The sequence below is a fragment of the Crinia signifera genome, chromosome 1, assembly GCF_055691185.1.
Source record: "Crinia signifera chromosome 1, ASM5569118v1, whole genome shotgun sequence".
Classification (NCBI taxonomy): domain Eukaryota; kingdom Metazoa; phylum Chordata; class Amphibia; order Anura; family Myobatrachidae; genus Crinia; species Crinia signifera.
The window spans coordinates 44,267,322-44,293,442 of NC_139217.1; the positions used below are offsets into that span (position 1 = coordinate 44,267,322).

Genomic DNA, 26,121 nt, shown 5'->3' on the forward strand with positions numbered 1-26,121 from the left:
TTTAAAAACAAAGTTGATTTGAAGGATTCTCGGAAGGCTTTACATAGGAATTTTGGAGCGTTTCTGTTGCCGTTTGTGCCCATTCATTGTGTACAACAGGGGTTCTCAAACTCTGTCCTCAGGTTCCAGGTCACCCGGCTGGTGCACAGACGCCAGGGTGCCTAGGCACACAGTTTGGGAACCACTTCTATATAGTCAAAATCGAATCGGTATCGCATAGACATCGAATGGAGATAGAACATGTTTTTAAGCTTTCTATCCCGATGTGCGCTCCCATTCAGATGAAATCGAAAAGCCATATAGACAGTGCAGCAATGACTATATAGTGCAGATTGAATGTAGATAGTATGAATTGTATGTAAATAGCACAGGAGTTAGCAAAGATTGCATAGCAATCGAATCTTAAGTCAAATAACAAAGGAATCTCACCATGTGTACACAGCAATAGAATTTTGGTTATTTTATTTTGAATGTTTTTGTTTACAAACCTGTCATTTTTTATGGTATACACTCAACGAAACACAGCAAAAAAAAATAAAAAGAAGAAAACATGTTACTGCACATTGCGCTAGCCTGCTGGGTTACAGCCATACCGGTAATTTATATTGTTTTCTAGATCCATACTATAGACGCGCATTGTACTCCTATCTCACAATGCACATCTATAGCATGACGTGCAATGTTAGATAATAATACCGGGGCTGCTATGTCTACTTACTGCTCACTAAACAAGCAGCGACTGACAATGGAGTATTGGAGATGCATTATTTTAAAATGTCCATTTTTATTTTTGAAATGATCTAATCAAATACAGGTTGAGTATCCCCTATCCGAAATGCTCGGGACCACGAGCATTCCGTATAGGGGAATTTTCCGGTTTTTGGAATATATTTTTGTAGCCATACTTACCTGTCCCCTGATGGTGTCCGGTGGTCCCTCGGCGTCCGCGCAGTCCCCGGGCGTCCACAGCAGGCCTCCGGCATCTTCTCCTGGTCTCCAGCGGTCCCAGGAATGCATTGCGCGAGTGTGCGCGCGCACCGGTGATGTCACCCTGGAGAAGATGCCGGAGGCCTGCTGTGGACGCCCGGGGACCTGGTAAGTATGAAAAGAGGGTTAGGGGGTTAAAAAAAAAAAAATTCGAATGATTCCAAAAACCACGGTTTTTGGAATAATTCGGATAAGGGATGTCCGGATACCGGATACTCAACCTGTATTAAAATCATGACTGGGTAATCAGATCAAATGGAATCAAATTAGTTGAGATGATTAGAAAAAAAATAATACAATGATTTCAAATGTGAACAAAGTAGTTTATGAGATCTGAAATTGATAGATCTTAACTCTTTATGTTTCTTGTAAATAGATCAGTGGTTTTCAAACTTGGTCCTCAGGACCCCACACCGTTCATGTTTTCCAGGTCACCCGCCAGGTGCACTCATTACGCAATGACATATTTTAAAAGAGCCACAGGTGGAGCTAATTACTTCACTTGCGATTGTGTGAGGAGATCTGGAAAACATGCACTGTGTGGGGTCCTGAGGACCGAGTTTGAGAACCTGTAAAATAAATACACATATACTGTAAATAGACAGGGTTAAAATAAGACAACATTTGCCCTTAGGGTTACTCATACTTGCCTACCTGACCCTCTCCTTCTGGGAGACAATGCTCCTTTCCTGGACTTCCCTGGTAATGTATGTTTGCCATCACTTGTGTATGATTGTCATCACCTGTGGTGAAACACCTTTGCCTAGCTCTTCACAGGTGATGGCAATCATACATTACCAGGGAAGTCCAGGAACGGAGAGGGTCAGGTAGACAAGTATGTGATTACTGTATGTTGTTCCTATGGCAGACAATTAACAGGTGAGACCTTTATTTCAGGACATTAATACTCCCTAGCAAGCCCCGTACAGCGCAGAAAGCGCAATATTAATGTTTATTTCAGTAGTGTGATAAATACATGATATACCCAATCAATATCCAATCACCACCAAACACATGCACACTTTAATCTGAATGGTGTAATCTGTTATATCATACATTGTAATCCAGATAGGATTAATGCACATGCTAATCAAACAACGATCAATCATTTAGGATACCAGCATTAAAAGCAGATTACATGATGATCAGTATTTTCTAATAAGAAAAATGTATAATGTTTTAGTAATAAGCCCCAGTGTTCCCAGCCTCCTAACATATACAGTAGCATATCACACCTGAACAATTCCAGCGTCATCCTTATACTATGACACTATACCTACTGAAACAGGGGAGACACATTACTCTATTATCATACTATAAAATATATCATCTATTTTAATTTGCCACAGACACAGAAACATGGACAAAAAATTAGAATACATTTCACCTAGATTAATAAAATAAATGTGATCAGAGATATTAAACATTTAAATCTCCTGGTATCAATTACCGTGACATACTCAAACGTATAGGAGGGTAGGGGTGTGTGTAACTTTTCAGAATGACATTACCAATTCCAGAGGTGATCTCATACAACCAGCCTCAATACCCCATGTGGTGAGACACCCCTTGCACTAGCAATCTGCACAAAGTGGGGTAGCGCAGGAACTCAGTCTGTACCAGAGACAATGGGCTGTGGCATAAATCACACATGGATTAGTTCTAAACATGTACAAAGTGTATAACACACCATCGATGGTGGTAGTCCAATGTTGAAGTAAATTGGCGGACTGATGTCTGAGGCCAGGTCTGGCGCAGCACTCAGACATAAATGGTTTTCTGCTGTTGGTAAAAACCATCCTATTTCAATGGTACAGCCATCAATGGTCACCATTACCGTGCAGGCCTCAATGGTGGGTGTGTACTGAACAACAAACTTGATTGGATATCGGTGACATCTGGCCAATCAGGTTCCACTCTTGGTGCATGGACCCTGTGCAACTCTTTATCTACCCATAATAATGTATGTGTAACTACTGCCCAAGGACACCAGGACATCATTGGCGCCGAAACCGTGGGTGCTCCACGGCACAGGCCACGGCAATTGGGTCCCAGCAGCGGATATGCTGTCATCAGCGGGGGTCCATGCGACGGATGGGAACTAGTAGCGGTATTAATACCGCTGCTAGATCCCATCTTCCGCAGGGACCCTGCTGCTGATGGCATATCCGCTGCTGGGACACCGCTGGATCCAGGATCCCAACGGCGGCGAGCAGCGGGTGAGTTGGGGGGTGGGGGGGGTGGTAGTGTGTGTTTGTAGTCTGTGGGGGGTGGGGGTGGTAGCACCCACCGGAAAAAAAAGGAAATTGGCGCCCCTGCATGACATCAGCGGTTATGTGGAGGGAACACTGGGGTAATAAATTCGGTACAATTTTAGGCAGTGTGCTTCCAAATTACAAATGACACAAAGTCACGCTGATAGCAGACCGGTATAGGGTGGATGATATCGGCTTTAACACAATCATGGCTGAGGCTTTGCAATTCTTTGTGCTGAAGTGAACATTAATATCGGTAATATTTTATGCAGCACCCACACAAATCAGACCTTGTTTTTCAATCTGATGGCAAAAAATAATGAATAATAATAAAAACCTGAGAGCTAAAAAATTTTATTTTTTTTTATAATTAGAACTCCAACAACTTCAACTAAAATAAAATGTTTTTTTTTTTCTATCCACCACATTTTTTTTTTATTTAACTTTTCATTAATTTTCGAGTCAGTTATCCATCAAGAAATGATGTACAATTACAACTGTTCCATGTCAAAGTTCCAAACAGACGAGGTACAAATTGACCCCAGGAAACATCTCAAGGTTTCTAACAAAAGCAATTCGATCTCTATTGCATATATAACAATCAGTAAAAGTACTAATCTCAGCTTAAATTGCTACTAAGTCCTAAACCTATCCACCACATTTTTATATGTGGCTCTTGTATGAAATGGTCTGGTTATAACAAGAAATCACCAGGTAATAGTCTTTAAAATTGATAGCTGGGATAGATCTCATTCAACTGAGGGTGATTGTGTGTTTATTGAAGCCAAGTAGAATGTTCCCCACCCCTGGGCTTCATAAATAATTTTTTAAGGTGTTATCCAGTGATCACATTGAACATAAAACTACTATATGGACTCCCTTCTTTCCAATACGGTCACCCCTATGTCTGTAGATGATGGGATGTGGGAGATCCCCAACCCCCAATTTCCAGGCTTCCTACAATAATGGGTAAACTGTGTTGCAGGACTATAGTATTCATTCTAGAACCCTACACCTGCTAAAACCATTGCAGTTCTTTCTTGCCAGGCCTGTCACTCCCTGATCTGGCGCTTCCTACACATTCTGGTCTGTATCTTTAGTTCTGAGATACAAACCAGAGATTGCTAGAAGCATCAGATCAGAGAGCGACACCCCAGGCAGGAAAAGTATACTGCACCGGTCGTTCGCGCAACCTGGGCTGACCCAGGATTAACCCTTCTTTTAACCCGGGACCAGAAACATAAGAAAAGGCCCCTTCACATCAAACAAAGACCCGTGTTGATTCGGAAACAACCCGGGACGACCCAGGGTGAAAGGGGTATATGGGAACAAGTCCTTAGCCCTCTAGGGGTAAATACACACATATCCTCACAGACAATGCACATGGGATGGAAGATTTAAGAAGTAAGGCTTTTATTGTACAATATATTTCATTACATCTTGAACTGCATTGATAGAAAATGTCACAGTAGAACAACAAGGGACACGATGGGGAGTTCCTGAGGCTAGGCCACATAGGAAGCCTGATTTGCAGTACCGCATGGCAATATATAGATATAGCAGCAACATATACTGAATGCATTACATTGTACACAGGAGAAGTGACGTCACCAATATACCATAGCAACATTTGCTACATACTATACATAAAACAGTCTAGTTACAGTGGTTCTGGTCAAACATGTCCAATACACAAGAAACTTTGGGAAAGGGTGTCATGAGTCATCTATAGGTGTTATAGAACGCTAACATAAAACGGATCCAATGTATGTTGTGAAATCAAGAATGGTAGAGGTGAAACTACTCTAAGGGCCAGATGTACTAAGCTTGAAAAGTACTAAAACGGAGACTGATAAACCACCAACCAATCAGCTTCTGTCATGTCACAGACTGGGTTTGAAAAATGACAGGTAGGAGCTGATTGGTTGGTGGTTTATCACTCTCCAAGCTTAGTACATCTGGCCCTTACAGAGAGAACAAGGCCAGAATTACACCTGTGATTATCTGGGGCAGCCATAATAGGCAAAGGATGGGTAATTCCTTTATATATTCTTTTTGTTAGATCGGATTATGTAAATAGGTGAATTTAATGCGAGAGTAGAGACGTGTTTCTCAGACCCTGCCCTCATAGAATCCTTACAGTGCATGTTTTCAAGAAATCCTCAATAGCTATATTATGCAAGTCAATTAACACACCTGTGCTCCTGCTAGATGATCTGGAAAACATGCACTGTTACGGTTCCAGAAGGACCAGGTTTGAGAAAGAGATTGACGCTCCTCGCACAATCGCATACCATTGTATCACAATACCCCTGGCATAAAAGATGAGCAACTGTTAAGGTGGGGTCAACCATTTTGTGCCCGATAATATTGACAATGTATTCTATTACTACTGCCAGTGATATTTTACTATGGAGCTGTGACATCACACTGTGCACAGTTCAGTCCACTAGGGACCAGTACACTTGCATCAGTGCCGTCACTGGTTCATAGGTCATTGATAAGCCAGATTCTCTGGAAAATTAATTAGACCCACAAAATGGCTGCCTCCACTGTTTGACTGTGCATATAACCATGCTATTTTTACTAATGCAAAGTTATCTGCCGAATAGTAGTAACAAAATATGGCACACAAGAAAGTAATTGGGCATCTGCAAATGGTGAACCATTGAGGTATAATAATATGGAAAGGAAATTAGGGCCACTTAGACGTACAGCATTAACACATCAACCATTTTACTGTCCATGGGAATTCCTGGTGATTAAAGCGGACCCGTCCGATACAGATGTAGGTTTAAAACAGTATACAATAGAATGCAGCCTACCAATACACAGTGTCCTGCTGCCTCCAGAATATCAGGGATGCGATTGGCAACCTCATAAAAATAATTTTACCCCACAAAATGGCTGCCACTCCTCAGGTGATTTTCAATATACAGTAACTACCACAGGTAACAAGCCAGTATGGAGACCTATAAAACCCTTATTTATAGTAACGTTTTAAATACGCCACAAAGTCTACCATATACTAAAAAAAATGGCAACTGTGCAATATAAAACAAAAATGTTCAAAAACATGAAAAATTAATGGCAAAATCAGTACGGCGTACAGACATGTGATTGGCACAGATATGATTGGCTAGCACTGGGCACATCCGTGCTGTTCTGGGACTAATGCACAGGTTTGTCACGCACGGACACGGTCCCGTCCTCCATGCCGAAGTAGACTCTCTCGGCCATGTCAATAAAGAGTCCGGTGTCCACCACACCTGTAAGAGTCACCAGATAGGATTAGCGTCTTACTATGTTATGAACTTCATTAAAAATGGAACACATTGGAAATGACAGCCATGGCTAATATGACAAACATACAACATGCTAGCTGACATGTACAGTGCCACTTTACCACGACGTGTAACTCTACAGGCCCAGAGCAACCAATCAGATTCAATTTCTCATTTATCTAACACCTTCTAGGAGATATAAGCTAAAATCTGGTTGGTTTCCATGGGCAACAGCTTCACATCTATAAACCGGAACCTTATTAAATATTCCCCCCAAGTGTGCAACTTTGCTTTTTGAACACAGGTTCTCAAACTCGGTCCTCAGGACCCCACACAGTGCATGTTTTGCAGGTCTCACAGAATCAAGTGAAATAATTAGCTCCACCTGTGGATCTTTTAAAATGTGTCAATGAGTAATGAATGCACCTGTGGGGTCACCTGGAAAATGTGAACTGTGGGGGATCCTGAGGACAGAGTTTGAGAACCCCTGCTATAGAATATTGAAGAAATATATTGTCCAAAATTCTCCTCAGGGGGAGATGTATGAAGACGTGGAGAGAGAAAGTGCAGCTGCTTTTTGACTCTGGGCCCGGGTGTACTTCGCCTTGAAAAGTGATAAAGTGCAGATATAAAGTAGCATCAACCCAGCTCTTAACTGGCATTTAAAAAAAAGTGTGGGGGGGGTTATTAATCCTGGTGAAGTGATAAAAGTGCCCAGCGATAAAACAGCAGCCAATCGGCTCCTGTCACATTACAGACTGGGTTTAAAAAAAAAAAAAAAATCACAGTTTGGCAGCCAATTGGCTGCTGCATTATAATTTAGCCATTTCATCACGTCACCAGGCTTATTAAATCTGCCCCAGAGCCTGCTACACGGTAACAAGGAGTGGATTGTTTGCTACCTTACCACTCACACTTTAAGGATTGGTACATCTACCCCTCAATCTTTAAAACTTCGCAGGTTCAAATACAAAACAGCGCTGCGTCAGATTAGAACACAAGTGCCGACTGGACAAAGCCGTGCCACTATACTGCCATCGCCTGTGTTGTCAAAGTTTGCCCAAGAACCATTACAATACTGGCAGGGAGAAGTTTCTTGGGGTCTGTACTATACATAAACTATTAAGGCATTATCCAGCTCCTAAAACCTACTGAAGTTTAGAACAACCAATGAGCACACAGGGTAAACCGGCCAATCAGCACAACCGCAGGGAGGCTAGATATCGGTCACGTGTCCAATATGTGACCAAACACTATTCCCAGGAACTATATAGATACACTTCATGAATTTGCCCCAATACCTCCATCCACATAGAATAACAGTATTCTTAGGTTAGAGCCAGGTTTTATTCAAGTGGCATTTTACCATTAATCTAAATCAGGCATGTCCGAACCTGTGGCCCTCCAGATGTTTTGAAACTACACATCCCAGCATGCCTTGCCATAGTATTGCTATTGGGGAATGCTAAAACTATTGCAAGGCAAGCTGGGATGTGTAGTTTCACAACATCTGGAGGGCCGCAGGTTGGACATGCCTGATCTAAATCATCCTGCAACATTCACAAACATGAAGTAAAATCAAAGTTCTCTGGACACTTATGTCCTGTGTCCTAAGGGACATTCATGAGGTAGCACTACACACTACATATTACGGCTGTATTTTCCCTTTATTCACCACCCAGCATGGACTTGGTTGTAACCAGAAAGATACAGATTCCTGTTTGAAGCTTTCACAACTGTTTCCATGAGCTGCACATGTAACGGTGCTATGTGAATTAGTCAGAGAAACTAGAGAGGCAGTTTCAGGAGGGCGGAGGACACAGCGGAATCGGCCATCTTGTGAGCTGCACCTGGTCTAGTGACACGTAACCCGACAACACATTATCTCCTGAGAATGAGTGCGGCATGTACCAAGCCTGGACCGAGGACACTGTACACACACATATAGTACTGCAAATGAGAAGTATAGTAGTATATAGGAATAAATAAAGAAGAGAATACTCCAAGAGCTTGTGGTCTTATTGGAATATCTCATACATAGGGGGAGAGGGTTCAAGCCTTGGTAGAGAGAAAGTGAACAGATGCCCATAATAACCAAGGGGGAGAGGTTTCAAACCTTGGGGAGAGATGAAGTACTACCCAATCAGCTTATAACTGTCATGTTACGGGCTCTAATGGTACTTTATACCTAGCTCCCAACATGACCCATTCCAGAAGGGACAAAATACTCTGTTCCTGGACTTCCCTGCCAGTGGCAGTTGCAGAGATGAGGCTGCGGAACAGTCCAAAATTACAATAGGGGAGCCTCACCAACCGCCAGAAAGTCCCCAGCCAGTGACGTGTGCCAGTGCTTGTGGTGGCAGTTGGTGTATTTGAATTTGGGAGCCTCACCTCTACAACGGGCACTGGCAAAGAAGTCCAGTAACAGACCTATGTGTCCCTCCTGGAAAGCGTCATGTTGGGAGGTATGCTTGACCTCTCTCCAGTGTTTGCTATAGTACATCTCCCCCTGATAAGCTTCTTATGGTCATTCTAAAGGACTGTTCTAGACAGGTGACCATTAGAAGCTGGGGCACAATGATAGGCACTGTACACCGGTAAGCCCAAGTCTGGAGAACCAGCTGACCATGTGCATCAGAAGCAGCAGCATGTCACATGACCCATATTGCTGCAGTCTTGGCAATGACTAGTATTTCCAGGAGATTAACTTGGTATGTGACACTTGTATATGTGTGCGACTGAGGCTGTATAGCAGCGGCGGGAAACCTCCGGCCCACGGGCCGTATATGGCCCCCGGAGCCGGTCTCTGTGGCCCGCGCCCACCCGCCCGGCGGCTGTACAGGGTAAATCTCGTGAGAGCTACCGACCTCTTGTGAGATTTCCCCTGTATCAGACTCCCTGCACAGCCGCCGGTCCACACAGACCGGCGACTCCTAAACTGTGGCAGCCGCCAGAATGTGGGGCGGCTACCGCAGGGTGATTTGTAATGTTTTATTTTTTTTTTTTTTAAATGGCCTCCAAGGCATTATGACACAATGCAAAGGGCCCTTGGACCCCAAAAGGTTCCCCACCCCTGCTGTATAGGAAGCACAATGGAATATTGCATGGAAAAATTGCTGCACTGTAGCCCTTCCTATACAGAGTCATACTCCAATGCCCACAGATATACAAGTGTCACATATCAAATTACTCCGCACAATCTGGTGACATCTCATGAGACCAAGATGGATTTTGGGGTTAAACATCCCAGGGTTAGTAAAGTTGCACAAGACCGGACACGCAGGGAGCGGCCTTTTGCCGTGACTGCATCAATAATACATGAGGACACATCTGTAGGTTGATCAGGAAGTAGATCTAAGGAGGAAGTGCTACCGCTTACACAGCTGGTCTCAGCCAATCATTACGCAGGTTGCAAATAACCATGCGCTAAGCCAGTTTTGGAATATTCCTGGACACAATAGTCGACCAGAGTTTGGCGGTGGTATGGGATGCCGAACAAACTTGCATGATTTGCTTACAAGTATTGCCGCATGTGGTCACGTTCCAAACCCTCAAATAGCAGGTTTGTTCTGCCCCAGAAATACTCATTTCAAGGGCTCCCGCCTCCCCCTGGGCTTCTCCTGATAATCAAGGCCCTTTGTGCACTTCATGCGCTTGGACATCGGTGATGGGGAGGGGTGGGGTGGCGGTGTGGGTGGTGCTGCCAGATGGCGCACACCTACCAGTCAGGGGCATGCCTAAAAAAAAAAAATTCTGGGATTGTCAGCCCCAGCAGCTCAGCCCTGAACATTTCCAGACATACCACCAAAGGGGTTAAATATATTTTCTACGACCGCATGTTTTACAATAGAACTAGCCGCATCTGCATTAGTTCTTAGCAGACATATTGTAATCCATACACTTTACCTTGCTCATCACCCATTGGCTAAAGGTGTTTTTTTTATTAAACCAATGGGAAAGATGTATTTAAGGCCCCATACACACTGGATGACTGAGTTCAGTTTTGATGTTTGAGCTGCTTTCAGCTCAAAAGCCGCGCAGTGTGTACGGGGCGGTAGTGAGCGTTGATGCGCGGTCCCGCATCATCGCCGGCCCGGCCGCTCATCTGCTGAGATTACCGGATGAACGAAATGATGGACGGCTTTCCATAGCGACCTGCTATAGAAAGTTGTCCACTCCCGGGAAAATCGCTCATTCTGTATGGACCATAAGGATAACAAGATAGCACGTAAACTAGTTGTTAGTAGTTTATACGGGGTTTATTGTCAGCTGCTATGATTTTTCCCACATTAGTGGTGGCATCTGTATGATAATTAGAGTTTGATCACTGTAAACAGAAGACTCCACTAATGGTGGCATTGCCCATATAATGACACCACCCATGTGGGGGACACTGCCATAATGTGAGCTGGGGGTAATGTTTCCTAATATGAACAAGAGGTACTGCAGTGCGTTCAACTGAATAACTTTACTAGTTATGGGCCAGATGTACTAAGTCTTAACAAGAGATAAAGTGGAGGGTGATAAAGGAAAGACAATCAGCTCCTAGCTGTCATTTCTCAAACCTCAAAAATTATATTAGTAGGGGCCGTCAAATGTTAGTTGCCGTGGACCCTTAGCAACATTAATCCAGCCATGGGAGGCGGCCTGGTGCACTGATGGAAGCATTGATGCCTCAAAAGGACCAATGCCTCCACTCTGATGAAGGTACTACTATTCAGTTTGCTGGGTACACACTAATAGATATATTATATCAGATGATCTGCAGATATATCTACAGATAGACCGGGCAGCATGTTCACCATATTTGCTACTTTATCTCTCTCCATTGTATCTCTCTCCATGCATTGATGCACATGCCTCCACGGTGACCATATCAAATGGGTTTCTGCTAGTCCGATAAATGTATGACCGTGTATGCCCAGCAGGAGTGGCACAGGGGTAGGGATTGATGCAAGTAATTAACACATTCATCACGAAGCACCATGTAATAATTTGTTTTCTTATAAATAAAGTTTAGTGATACAAAATAGGTCCTGCAATACATAGGAGCAAACCACCAAACGCGGAACCTTATCGATCTGCCATCTAAGAGTAAAAAAAACAAAACTGAATTCGGACTATTTAAGTTTGTAGGAGAGGAAAGAAAAAAAAACAAAAAAACAATGGACACATAAGGAGCTGAGGTGACTGTAAAATAACTTTATATATTAAAAAACCCAAAGGATATTTTAGCCAGTTTTCTGTTTTAAGTAAATAAGTGTTATCTTAAAATAAATTAAATCATTTTATTAATCTTCCTAAATCGTTGCATTATCTGATATCGTCATTTAGCGCAACTATCTTTGTTTATCCTTCGTACGAGAGGTGCAGTGGGATCATGCAACCACAACAGCGCACTTGTTGCCCAAATAATACAATAATCCCTACTCTCTCTGGGCCGGTTTCACAGGTGGAAGCACACAGCACCGTGTGTAGGTGACAAACTCCTCCCCCTGTGTACATCAGAGCGGCTGGATATGTAAGGACTGAGATGACCACTTTCAGCCCCTGTGGTGTATTTAGTGGTGAATAAGGACACACCATCGGATCTTGCACCAGCCAGGTGCGGTTTCTCAGTCAGAGTATGGGCTCCTATGAGCTGGCGAGCATCTGTATAGAAAACCATTTCAACAGACGCTCTTGCATCACTCCCATACCACCCTGACTGCGCGGACTGTTTTTTTGTGCATGCCTAGAACCATAGCCTTTAAACAACATTTCTATTTCTAGCACTTATCTTGATCACAACAGCGCCATCCTGCATACACTCTGTAACACACTCCTCGTACATGTTTTTAGAAATTAAAGTTCAACTTTGCAGGACATCAGCATTGTGTAAGGTTCTGAACCAGGCCTTTTGTAGGTTCAATTTCAGATCGTGGAAGATAATGAGACAGAAGTAAGCACTGCACAGAAGTCACTCTGCAAACAGACCTTTTGTAGCAGCTTTTAAAAAACCATTCTCTCCACAAAACCATCAATGGTGCATCGCTGCCACCTGCTGGGCATAGACGGGACATACAAAAGACAGAGACTGCTTATAGACCTGCATTACCTGGGATCATTTTGATGGCTGTATTAATGTCTTTCCAGTCATAAACTTTCTCAAACTTCCAGTCAAGTAAAAAATTCCCATTATCGGTCACCACCGGGCCCTGCAATATTAGGGAAAATAAATGAAACGTTGGATCAACTAGTAAAAGCGACATAATATTAGAGTAACATACCTCCCAACTTTTGGATTAGCTGGGCCGGGACAGGGTGCGCGCCGGAGCCTGCACGGCGATTTTTCAGGGCGTGGCCTATCAGAAAGGGGCGTGGCCTACAATCGCAGCACTGTCGCGAGGCCACGCCCCGTTTTTCGCCGCTGTGGGGCATGCCCAGCAGCTCTATGAGCCAGCCCCCAGCCTGCAAGAATAGATGCTGTGCGCATTCGCACAGCGTCTATTCACGGACCACAGGGGGGGACTGCCAACTGCCCCCCCCCCCCCGCCGCGGGACACTGCCGGCGGCGGGAGGGACGCGGGAATGTCCCAAAATATTGGGACGTTCCCGCGATAAGCGGGACAGTTGGGAGGTATGGAGTAATGAGAGGGAAAAAAAGTGGAGAAGATACCAACAGTATCTAGGAGCAGCGGAACGGTGGACTTCCACTGAATAAGCAAGCCACAGTAAGGATATAATGACCTGAGGAGAACGAAGGCTGCTGAACTATATCATCCTGCTTACCTGGTAAAGCAGGGCACTGAGTGGTGTCTATCTGGTAAACTAAAAATGAATCTGATCCTCATAGGTGGCAAGTGGTGATCCGAGATAACCTCTACATATATGTCCTCTTACATCTAGCCTCCTTGCATGTTATACAGCCCTCCTAGTCATGCCCTGTCGTGGCGTGACTCAGTAGTGCTCGGCATCTTATCGTGCAACTTTTCCCATTCAAATGCACCTTGTTTGCAAAACTATGTGAATAAGACGCACAAGCAGCGTATGCTGATTAAAATTATATGTGGCATGTCTTTATATGGTGTGCATTAGTGGCTGTACCTGCATACGAAATGCTTTATTATTACAGTCACAACCAGATTGTAGGCATGTCACATATCATTTTAATCAGCAGAGTCAGCTTGTGCATTGTATTCACATAACGATGTACAGATGTAGCACCACTCATCCTTGGCCGGCGCTCATCAGATCCCATTCACTGGCGAGCGCTGGTGATAGAGACTGGGACGCCCGTGCGTCTTAACACGCACGTGCGGCCCAGTATTGCGGCGGCTGGGCAGCGTCTCCCTGCCCGTCTCCGCTTCAGGGGGGTTTGGGGGGACCCCCGCCAAGCTCGGTTGTCACGGGGTGCGCGAGCGTCCCTGGCGGTAGCTGGCCACTGGCGGGGGATGGCGGTAGAATTGCCATCCCCTGCAAAGATGTGGCCGGCTACATGTGTATATAGGATGCATTTTCGGCAAAAATAAATAAATAAATACACAAATGCTTCGGAGGTTGCATGGCGTGGAACCTATCGGCTCACACCTGCCAGGCATTTCCCACTGCTTGGTGCATTGAGGCTACATGTACGAGGACACATCTGTACTTTTACAAATCTAAAGTTTATCATTTTATTCATCCCATTCATTAAGTACTCTTTATTATGCGCGTTAACTTACAGCTTTACTGACAGCCATCCTCAGATCAGCATCCCCGCCAAACCGTTGCTGTATCGCCCTGGTTACCGGAACATAGGCCATTGGTAAGACTTCTATTGGAATTCCCTTTTTCCATTGGTCACCAAAATTCTTGGAATCCTTCCTGTATAGATTACATACATGAACACTGGTAAAGACCTGTGACTAAGACCTACACAGAAAAAGGTAAACAGGGATAAAGCCATCTCTGTCTATGCTAGACTCAGTAAGAGACCCACACCAACCAATCACACTGTCCAATACTGAAACCAGTATTGGGAGTTTTACTGAAGGTGGGATGTTGCCCATAACAACCAATCAGAAGCTATTTCTTATTTATTTAGCACCTTCTAGAAGATAATAGAGAGAATCTGATTGCTTACCCATAGCAACATCCAACCTTCAATGGAACTCCCATCTTAGTAAATAAACCCCTCAGTAACATTTCCACTTAGGACTGAAGAGTATCTGGGGGTCCTCACGTAGGCACATATAGTCAGGAAATGCTGACAGAACTGCAGGCTATACAGAGATGGAGGTAAACACGCCTAGGTACTTGGGTAGTTTCACGGCGCCACTTCCGTAGTCAGTGTAGTGTCCCTGTCAGCATCAGCGTCGTGTCCCACAGCCAGCGTAGTCAGCTTGTGTCTGCAACTGCGTACGTTCACGGCTAACCGGAGCTTACACAGTTAGCGTAGTCAGTAAGCGTTACGCAATTAGCATAGTCAGTAAGCGTTACGCAGTTAGCATAGTCAGTAAGCGTTACGCAGTTAGCATAGTCACTAAGCGTTACGCAGTTAGCATAGTCACTAAGCGTTACGCAGTTAGCATAGTCACTAAGCGTTACGCAGTTAGCATAGTCACTAAGCGTTACGCAGTTAGCATAGTCACTAAGCGTTACGCAGTTAGCATAGTCACTAAGCGTTACGCAGTTAGCATAGTCACTAAGCGTTACGCAGTTAGCATAGTCACTAAGCCTTACACAGTTAGCACAGTCACTAAGCGTTACGCAGTTAGCATAGTCAGTCAGCGTTGTGTCACCGTTAGCAGGGTAGTCAGTAAAATCCATTTGACAGTTAACACGTGTCATCATTATTGTTTCAGATGAATGACATTACAGGTTGGCGAGTGCAGCGAGCCCGCTACACATCCCCTGTACGCATCCTCCCGACCTGTTCATACCCCCACTATCCACGTTGGAGTGGAGTTGATCTTATAAAGTGTGGCGAATGGAGCCTGAAGCGTGGCGAGCGGCCGCAGAAAACGAGCCAAAAGCGTGGCAAGAGCAGCGAGCCCAGCGTGGGGACGCGGATTACTTTACGTGTGTTGCGCTGCGCTCCCCATACTTCGGGCTCGTTTTGCGCGTCCCCTCGCAAGGCTCGCTGTGTTCATCACACTTTATAAAATCAACGCCACGCCGACTTGGATATTGTGGGGGTATGAACAGGTAGGGAGGACGCGTACCGCGTGTGCACACCACGCCACGGGCTGACGTGGATAGTGGGAGTTTGAAATGGAGGCATTTGCCAGTAAATAACATTGAGCACTGGCAAATGGGTCCTTTATTGTGCATGAGGCCGCACCACCCCTTTGTGCATGAGACGCACATGCTGCCGAACCCCTAACCCCATCTACCTGAAGCGGACACGGGCAGGGCTGCCGTACCCTGCCACTTGAATTACTGAGACGCACTTGCATATGAGACGCAGGCAAAAAAGAGGTTGGTGTGGAAATACTAGATTCCCACCAGATGGCGCTGTCACACTCAAACCAATTTTTCTAATAAGACACTTTAGAGATGTACTTGCACTTGTGATTTTTTAATAATAAACCATGGTATGCATAATAAAATAAGAAATGCGCATTTTACATATCAATATTACACTCAAATAGGACATACAGGACAAACGACATTTAACATATAATAGGCTTGACACGGGCTGGCTATGAGGCTTTTAGGCTGCATATGTTGCTTTATGAGACAATATGTGCTATGAGCAAATAGTTACCAGTCCACAGTGTATGGTCCCACTTGTGTCTCAGGGTACATGGTCCAGATCCTATATCCGAGCAAAAACTGCCAAATGTATTGCAGTGGATGTCCACTCCCTTGTTGGAGGGGTTCAGCTCCAGGTACTGGTACCGTCCCTTTTTAGACTGTCCAATCCCAATTGGGATATTTGTAATCCACAGTGGTACTGACTGGCAATGGTCTGGGCAGAGCAGGCTCCAGAACGCGTTTCTCCGCCTCTATTACGTTCAGCGGCTTCCTCAGCTGGATGCTCTGCCTCCCTCTCTGCCAATTTATATACAGTGTACTTTCGCGGAAGCCCGTGTCAAGCCTATTATATGTTAAATGTCGTTTGTCCTGTATGTCCTATTTGAGTGTAATATTGATATGTAAAATGCGCATTTCTTATTTTATTATGCATACCATGGTTTATTATTAAAAAATCACAAGTGCAAGTACATCTCTAAAGTGTCTTATTAGAAAAATTGGTTTGAGTGTGACAGCGCCATCTGGTGGGAATCTAGTATTTCCACACCAACCTCTTTTTTGTCTGCTATCCAGAGAAAACACGTACTCTCTGTTAAGGTGGCAGCAGCCACACTCAAAGAATTATAGTATAAATTATAAATCACATTGTTGTTGTTTTTTAAAAAAGGAATATAGAAGTGTTCATGTTAGCAAGTCCACCAGTGCAAATCAGCCAGCGCTACTGAGTGAGCATTCACTCTTTCTCCCTTCCCCCAACTTGAGACGCAGGCAGATGGAGCGCCTCTCCGCCAGCGCAGAGGATCTGGCGGTTACCGGCACTGTGTGAGAGGCGTGCACTAGGCTTGCCAGGGACACTGGGGACAGTACGGTGACTACGCTGCCTGACGGGGACACTACGCCGACTACGCTGGGCTGCCATTGGCCTACACTTACAACGTAGCGTGGTGCCGTAAAACTACACAAGAACCCACGCCTATTTTCAGACATGTCTTACTTGACAAGCTTAGGCTGGTGCAACTGAGGACAAACAATAAGGACACAAGTAGTGGGCAACACAGGCGGTGTAGTGGTTAGCATTACTGCCTCACAGCGCTGAGGTCATGGGTTCCATTCCCACCATGGCCCTAACTGTGCGGAGTTTGTATATTCTCCCCGTACTTGCGTGGGTTTCCTCAGGGTACTCCGGTTTCCTCACAGTCCAAAAAAAATATACTGGTAGGTGAATTGGTTCCCAACAAAATTAACCCTAAAAAAATGAATGCGTGCGCGTGTACATGTGGTAGGGAATGTAGATTGTAAGCTCCACTGGGGCAGGGACTGATGTGAATGTTTAATATTCTCAAATATTCTCTGTTAAGTGCTGAGGAATATGTGTGCGCTATATAAAATAACTGGTAATAAATAAAATAAAAAAGTATAGGGGGAAGGCTTGTCGCAACATGCAGACATGGAAATAAATGCATATATTCACCTATAAGCGATGCAGGAACACATACAGCATGCCTGAATTAGTATTGATGTGTTGTCCTTCCCCTTAACAGAAGGGTGTCCCATAAATGACATGCAAGTGTTAAATGTGACTCTAGTGCCATCTGGTGGCTACAATCATACTGGTGTAAAATTTCATTTTATGCTGTGCCAAACACCTAAGATTGTGATTTGTTAAAGCCTCCACCATAATATTAGAATGTGTTTGTATTGATACTCAATGACAGCAATGAAATCAGGGGTGTTGTTGTTTGAAACACACCGCTCCTGACTTTATAGCTTGTGTGTGTTGATGAATTCCACATCCACTCCTGAGATTTAGCACTTATGACATACCCTCCAACATCTGAGGGTCAGAAATTGGTACAAAATCATAAAAGGGCGTGGCCATGGGAAAGGGGGTATGGCCACACCTCCATTTCTATACTTTCAATGGTATAGTTTCTAGTAGATGTAAACAAAACAAATGATGCCTACTCCAGTTCTGCGCTAGGCCGCCACAGAAATTACAATGAAGGGTATCCAAAAACTCCTTCCACAGAACAAAATGGGTAAACTACAACAATTCTGCAACCCCAGATGGCGCCAGTGAGTTAAAGACAATACAATAGTGGGTTCATACAATAAGGGAAAATACAGAAAACATGTATACTTCCTTTTGCACGGTGATCAATATCCCACAATCGGAGTATCCCTGTCTGGTGGTGTACTCCAGTATATGTAAAAGAGAAAGGCTTAAGATGGTGAAGCCAGTTTTTTAATATACATATACATTTATAGACAAAAAACAAATAATCAAACAAAGATGAATCCAGCGATAAAAAGTCCAGCAATCAAGTAACACAAGGTGCAATTACCAATAGAAGTATCAGAACTGGGTGTTAATCAGTTCGTAAGCAAGGTATGATAGTCACCAGTCTGGTCCCGGGTAGCAGTCCTGGGTGTATTATACCGATGGCTGTCAGCCTTGAAAAAGACCCATTGAACGCAGGGTCGAAACGCGTTGGAAGGAGTGAAGTGGCAACTTTTTGGACCAGCTCAGAGAAACACCAGGATCTTACCATTGGTATAATACACCCAGGACTGCTACCCGGGACCAGACTGGTGACTATCATACCTTGCTTACGAACTGATTAACACCCAGTTCTGATACTTCTATTGGTAATTGCACCTTGTGTTACTTGATTGCTGGACTTTTTATCGCTGGATTCATCTTTGTTTGATTATTTGTTTTTTGTCTATAAATGTATATGTATATTAAAAAACTGGCTTCACCATCTTAAGCCTTTCTCTTTTACATATACTGGAGTACACCACCAGACAGGGATACTCCGATTGTGGGATATTGATCACCGTGCAAAAGGAAGTATACATGTTTTCTGTATTTTCCCTTATTGTATGAACCCACTATTGTATTGTCTTTAACTCACTGGCGCCATCTGGGGTTGCAAAATTGTTGTAGTTTACCCATTTTGTTCTAGTAGATGTAATTACAGGTGCTGAGTGCGTGGAGACCGGAGTGGGAGTTACTTACTGCGCCAGGCATCTCTACCAAACCGTGAGGCAGCCCCTGAGTGCGGGAGCAGGCCCGTGGGCCTGGCCACGTGACGTCATGACGCGGCGCACGCTGCCCGCACCGCAATGCACCACTGGGAACGGGTGCAATGGGCAAAATTCTTCCCTACACCCACTGGGCCAATCCACCAATCCAGCCATCGCAAGCATCAACGGGTGCATAGATAAGTTTGGTCGATGGGCATGAGTGCTGCCTGTATTTGTTTGAATGTTATGAGTGTAAGAAGTTGAAGAATAAGACTGAGATGAAGATTTGTCACGTTAAAGTGTACAATTTACTCAATAAATCGTGTGCTGTGCGTATCCTGGCAATATTTAAGTGTGTGTGTTCTGTGTGTTTGTTGTACTGTTTTTGGTGTGTGTTGTAGTGTATGTGGGCTTGTGTTGTACTGCATTTAGTGTGTGCGTGTGTTCTGTTGTGTGTATCTGTCCAATGTGTAAGTGTGTGAAGTGCGCTATGCAGGGCCGGTGCTAGGGTGTTTAGCGCCTACCTGCAAACTATAAATTTGCGCCCCCTCTACCATAATTAATAAAAGGACAGAACGACAAACAGACAGCTGCTGACACACACACACAAATGGTGATATGCAGACAGCTGCTTACAAACTCACGTATGCTGACAGATGTTTTCTGACACACAAACGATGACTCACACATGTAGACAGCCAATGACACACACGAATGCCGACAGCTGGACTCTGACACAGACATGCAGACATATGCTGACACTAACTTGTATATGTTGTCACACAGATGCTGACAAGAAGACACTAAGACAGATGCTGAGAAACGTTAACCTGCTGATACACAGATATGCTGACAAGCTGTCACACAGATGCTGACAAGCTGACACACAGACAATGACACACATACTGATGCCACAGACAGTGACACACCGACGCTGACAAACTGACACACACACACACAGATGCTAACACAATTATGCTGACACTGACAGATCCTTATACAATGATGTTGACACAGAGACATGGACGCTGACACGCAGACATATGCTGACATTAACATGTTGGAGCTGTCACACATAAGCTGTCACACATGCACTGACAGATGCTTACACACAGATGCAAAGATTAAGCTGACACACAGACGTTGATACATGGATGCTGAGACACTGAGAAACGCACACTGACACACACCGGTACACAGAGGTTGACACAGATACACAGCCGCTGCTGTGTATGTAGCACCCAGGTAGTGGGATAGCAGAAGGAGGGGAGTGAGACACTGCAGTTGGGCTGAAAACAATGGGGTGGCGACAACGGTGGCAGTGTGGGTAAGATGTAGAGACCACGGGGTGGGTGACAGCGGCAACTAGGTGGGAGAGAGGTAGAGACCACGGGGGTGACAGTGGTGGGTGGTGGGAGAGAGGTAGAGACCACGGGGGCGACAGTGGTGGGTGGTGGGAGAGAGGTAGAGACCACAGGGGTGACCATTTACGAGAGAGGTAGAGACCACGGGGGGGGGGGCAACAGCAGCGGTTGGGTGGGAGAGCAATGGGGGATTGGAAAGTTTGGGTGCAACAAATAGCTAAAGTATACAATATATACAGTGCATAAGTGTGTGTGTGTGTGTGTGTGTGTGTGTGTGTGTGTGAGTGTGAGTGAGAGAGAGAATAAATATAACTACACACACCATGTAGCTCTGTAAAAATTAAAAACACACACACACTTGTAGCTTACTAGGTTGTGAAAGGGTTAAAGCTGTTTTCATTCTTGGCTCTCTGTGCAGCAGCAGCATGTAGAATGTAGAGGGGGAGGGCTAGTAACCGGAGTACAAGGGGGAAGAGTTCCGTGCTTAATACCAGGAACATAAAGCAGCAGGGAGATGCTGCTGAGACAACTGCCAGCCTGTGCGGACGCCGGCCGGACATGGGAGGAGGAGGCGTTATTAGGAGGGACAGAGATCAGCTTCTGGGTGGGAGGTCATGCTTCCGGCGCTGCCTGTCATACACACACTGACAAGTGCAGCAGCCGAGCCAGCAGTAAAAGCAGGACAGCAGAGGGATGCAGAGCGGGCAGTGCGCCTCTCCTGCCCAGCGCCTACCTGCTTTGCATCCACTGCTGAGTGGGTAGCGCCGGCCCTGGCGCAATGTATATATGTGTGTGTTGTGTGCTATATGTGCGTATGTGGTGTACTATGTGTTTGTGTGTGTATACAATGTGTACATGTGTGTGATATATGTCCTCAATAATCCTCAATTATTTCTAATTGTTAAAAGCCTTCACCATAATGTTAGAATCTGTCCTTCATACTCAATGACAGCAATGAAATCAGGTGTGGAGTTGTTCCTTCGTCATCTGTTTCCCAGATTGTCAATCTTTTTTAAACGTCATCAATCAAGGCAAAATGGTGTTTTTTAAATCTGTAAGTGAAATTTCCCAAAAACCGCTTTGAGGCGCACACCACCGGGTCCAGAGGTACCTTGTTGCTGAATTTGAGGACTCTGAGTGCCATGGTGTGTCCGCAATGTGACAGACACGCGCACACATACACACACACACACTCTTCAACTTATTATATAGAACCCCTTTCCCAGTGATCCGCTTACCTGTAATCTGCAATTACAATAAAGGACTTTGCACAACCAGCAACAATTTTTTCCTGGGCCAAACATCCCCTGTAAAAAGAATGAAACCATTAGTTCAAATGGATAATAATATAAAACACAGATCTAAGAACTTGTCCACACAAGAAAACAGCTTTTGTATCAAAATGAGGGACAATCGACAGTGGCAAAATATCCGACCCGGTCCAAACACAGAGCAGAAAACATCCTGCACCGAGCCAAAACAACTCATTGCTATAGATTTATTCCTTTACATACTGGCTCATTTGTATTTGCTTTATGTGGGGACAACACTGCTGAACCTTAAGATCCAAACAACACTGGTGCAATTAGTGTAGTCTCTGTGTGGACAGACTGTTCTGTATAACCTGTATACTGTATATCTGTGGGAAGAGAGGAAAAGTCTGTGATTCAGGTGATTACACTGTGGGATCACTACATAGAGCTGCACTTACTATAGAAAACTGAATCGCATGCCATCAAGTTTATAGTTTATAGACTGGCTAGATACAAACCTGTCCAAATGATGGATCATCATAAGGGTTATGTCAGGTCCAGCAGCTGTATGCACCCAAATGGTGCAACACTTGAATTACTCAGTTGGGCGCCATCTGGTGGCGCACACAAATATTACTAGCAAATTATCATCACGTAATATACTGTATGCAGTAAAATAATTTTTGAATGGCTCTAGTCTATATATAGTATTTATTTTTACAGAATTAAATTACATTTAAGTACATATCTTAGGAGGAGCTCAAGAATAAAACAGTCAATGTATAATTTTTTCAATTTGATTTTTACAGCATTTTTCTACCCCTAGTGCAGCATAAATATATATGAATTCACTATGGGCACAATTTAGTGGAGGACACTTCTGTGACATTGGCGTAGGAGATGTAATATGCCCATGCTAGTGTCAACCTCCCCCTTGTGTGCCAGCCTCAACGTGCAAGCCCAGGGAACCGCACTTTTTGTGTCTCTGTATGCTAAAAATACAGTGGTTCTTGACACTCCACCATCAGTGTACCAATGACAACGCAGATATGTGAGAGAGGCCAGCCGCACAGGAAATATTTATGTATATGGAGAATCGATACCTTACCCGCCACCTTTGATAAGGTTGAGGTCCGAATCCACTTCATCTGCACCATCAATGGCGACATCGAGCTGCGTGCACAGAAAGGGGGTATATATAACAATGTAGGGGCATCAATATACAGATAATTACCAGAATTAATTTATGGTCACCATAGCATACGTCTCTGCAGTAGGATCGGTCTGCTGATCTAAACCACAGGTTCTTAAAGGTTGATGGAAATGTAAGAGTGTGCGACATGCAGGAACCGGTGCGATTCCGTTGGGACGGACACATTCAGTTTAAAAAGTTAAAACCAACCAGGTTTTACCTGAACATTTTAGAACAGTAATTTTCATCCTTTTTAAACTCGTGGCACACTGACAAGACTTTAAAATTGCCAGGGCACACCATCAGGGCCCCACGGGAAAAAAATACACAAAAAGTGGTCCCCACGGGAAAAAAAAAAATTACACAAAAAGTGGTCCCCACAGTGATTAAAACAAACACAGTGGCCCCACAATAGTACAAATACACTGCAAGTAATGAATCAAACACTAAAAAAGGTCAGTATTTTTAGCGTGTGGAGGATAAGAGGTGGACCTGGAGGAGCAGTGGTGGGTGGCGGAGACGAGGCAGACACAGAGGAGCAGCAGCAGTGTGTGGGTGGGCAGGCAGCCACTCCCTTCAGGCAGGAAGGCGGCATGGCAAGGCGTGCATGGCCTATGAGTCACCACATGTCATGTGCCGTCCTGTGGAAGCAACCAGTGGGCAGCAGCCGCTGGTATCCAAATACCCATGGGCAGCAGCAACTGAAACTGATAGCGGAGGCAGCCATCTATCATTTAACGGCCGCGGCACACCCCATTTAAAAAGGCGCTGTTCTAGAAGGTTAGACACCAGTCAGCTGGGCTGTGTTTCACAAACTGTCACATTTTAAAAATCTACAGGTGATCTAGGAAACAAACTGGGAGGGGTCCTGAGGACCAAGGTTTGAGAACCTGTGTTATACAATATTCCCCATCCGCATATAAGCGATCACTCACTGTCAGGTGACAGGATCATGTGGTCTACTGTGTGAGCTAAACTAACAAATATCTACATTGTTTCCTATCAGACCTTGGTCCTATGGACACATAGTCCGAGAAATTTCCCTCCTGTATCCACCTCATGGAGACTTATTTTTCCTTTACTGGTATATACTACTTACCCCTGACCTACCCATGCCCATCTTCTTCCATCATTTGAGGTGATCTGACTGCAGTACAAATTTGTTCTCAAAATGGGCAAAACCAAGGGCCTTATTCTAGTTCACTCTTTCTGACAAAATCCTTCTTAGATGGACAAAACCATGTGCACTGCAGGTGGGGCAGATGTAACTTGTGCAGAGAGAATTAGATTTGGGTGAGTTATTTTGTTTCTGTGCAGGGTAAATACTGACTGCTTTATTTTTACACTGCAATATAGATCTCACTTTGAAGTAAAACCCCACCCAAATCTAATTCTCTCTGCACAAGTTACATCTGCCCCACCTGCAGTGCACATGGTTTTTTGGAGGAATTTGTCAGAAAGAGTGAACCAAAATAACCCCCCATGTGCACTGCAGGTGGGGCAGATGTAACATGTGCAGAGAGAGTTAGATTTGGGTGGGTGTGTTGAAACTGAAATCAAAATTGCAGTGTAAAAAATAATGCAGCCAGTATTTACCCTGCACAGAAACAAAATAACTCACACAAATCTAACTCTCTCTGCACATGTTACATCTGCCCCACCTGCAGTGCACATGGTTTTGCCCATTTTGAGAACAAATTTGTCCTGCTATCAGATCTGAATAAGGGCCCTTGTCACGTGACAGGGGAGGAGAGGGGCCTGAGAGAGGAGGAGCAAGGTGGGAACAAGGGACCCAAATGGACCCTCATGGGCTTGCTTCGGGCGTGGTGGAACGCTCCGCTTGCCACCTGGTTACTACAGGCGGTACTCTTTACCTAGCACGGCGCCCACGATTTTGATCGTGGGCATCGCAGGTAAAAAAATCGCGGGCATTGAATGCACTAAAAATCGGGTGCGACGCGACCGACGCGATGCCCGCGATTTCCCATAGGGAACAATGTTAAATTTCTCAATTGACCCGATTTTACTGTTCAATGCCTCAATTGACCCGATTTTTCCATAGGAAACAATGTTAAATGGCCCACAGAGGCCAAATAGCCACCCTGAAGTGTGAAATTGCCCCCACAATTGTTAACGCCACCCCACGATGAACGTCAACCCGAAGCGTGGCGAGCGCAGCGAGCCCCGCGAAGGGACGCGGATACCTTCACAGGTAAACGCGTCCCTTCGCGGGCTTCACAGGTATCCGCGTCCGCTCGCCACGCTTCGGGCTCGGTGGCTCGCCACACTATTCTGTTCTCAACTCCACGCCGACGTGGATAGTGGGGGTATGAAAAGGTCGTAGGACGCATACCGCTGCGATCACCACGCTTCGGGTTCACGTTGATCGTGGGGTGGCGTTAACAATTGTGGGGGCCATTTCACACTTTAGGGTGCCTATTTGGCCTCTGTGGCCCATTTAACATTGTTTCCTATGGAAAAATCGGGTCAATTGAGGCATTGAACAGAATAATCGGGTCAATTGAGACATTTAACATTGTTCCCTATGGGAATTCGCGGGCATCGCGTCGGTCGCGTCACACCCGATTTTTTAGTGCATTCAATGCCCGCGATGGCCGCCGTGCTAGGTAAAGAGTACCCTACAGGCAACCAGTGGTGGCATGAATAGTGAAGGAGCAAGCCCCCTGGCCTGCCTTGCTCTTCCCCCTGGGTGTGGAAGGTCCTTAAGCCCACTAGAATTTAGCAACTACCCAGTTTAAACAGACCAAAGTCCCGGATCCGCCCTGGCGTGGAACTGTGTTCCAAATACTGGGTCGGATCTTGGTGTAAAATGGGTATAAGAGGGAATTGTGTGTATTTTACAATGTGAAGCATTGATTTACTTTTGCCTTCTTGATTTTTTCTTCAGTTTTTCTGAACGGTCAGACTTCTCTTCAATAAAAAGAATAATTGCTTATTACCATGACCACCAATGTTGAGGAAGTGGGTGGAGCCCCTTTGCCCCATCTATACCAACACGGTATATAACATGCAAAA

At 44.8% G+C, this 26,121-nt stretch overlaps 1 protein-coding gene across 2 annotated transcripts in view; it reads right to left on the minus strand.

Moving 5' to 3' along the window:
• Positions 1–1,431: 1,431 nt before the first annotated feature.
• Positions 1,432–26,121, minus strand: part of RPIA (ribose 5-phosphate isomerase A) — a 37,748-nt gene continuing 13,058 nt past the window's right edge. Inside the window, exons 6-10 of one of the 2 annotated variants that reach the window (XM_083145167.1) lie at positions 23,002–23,066; positions 21,879–21,947; positions 14,230–14,371; positions 12,624–12,723; positions 1,432–1,556 (exon numbers count right to left, since the gene is read on the minus strand). In XM_083145167.1, coding sequence (XP_083001293.1) covers positions 1,486–1,556; positions 12,624–12,723; positions 14,230–14,371; positions 21,879–21,947; positions 23,002–23,066 — 447 coding nt within the window. In that variant the 3' untranslated portion in view covers positions 1,432–1,485. Of the gene's footprint in view, positions 1,557–4,633; positions 6,512–12,623; positions 12,724–14,229; positions 14,372–21,878; positions 21,948–23,001; positions 23,067–26,121 lie in introns of those variants that run through there. The other variant, XM_083145140.1, reaches the window with a different exon arrangement.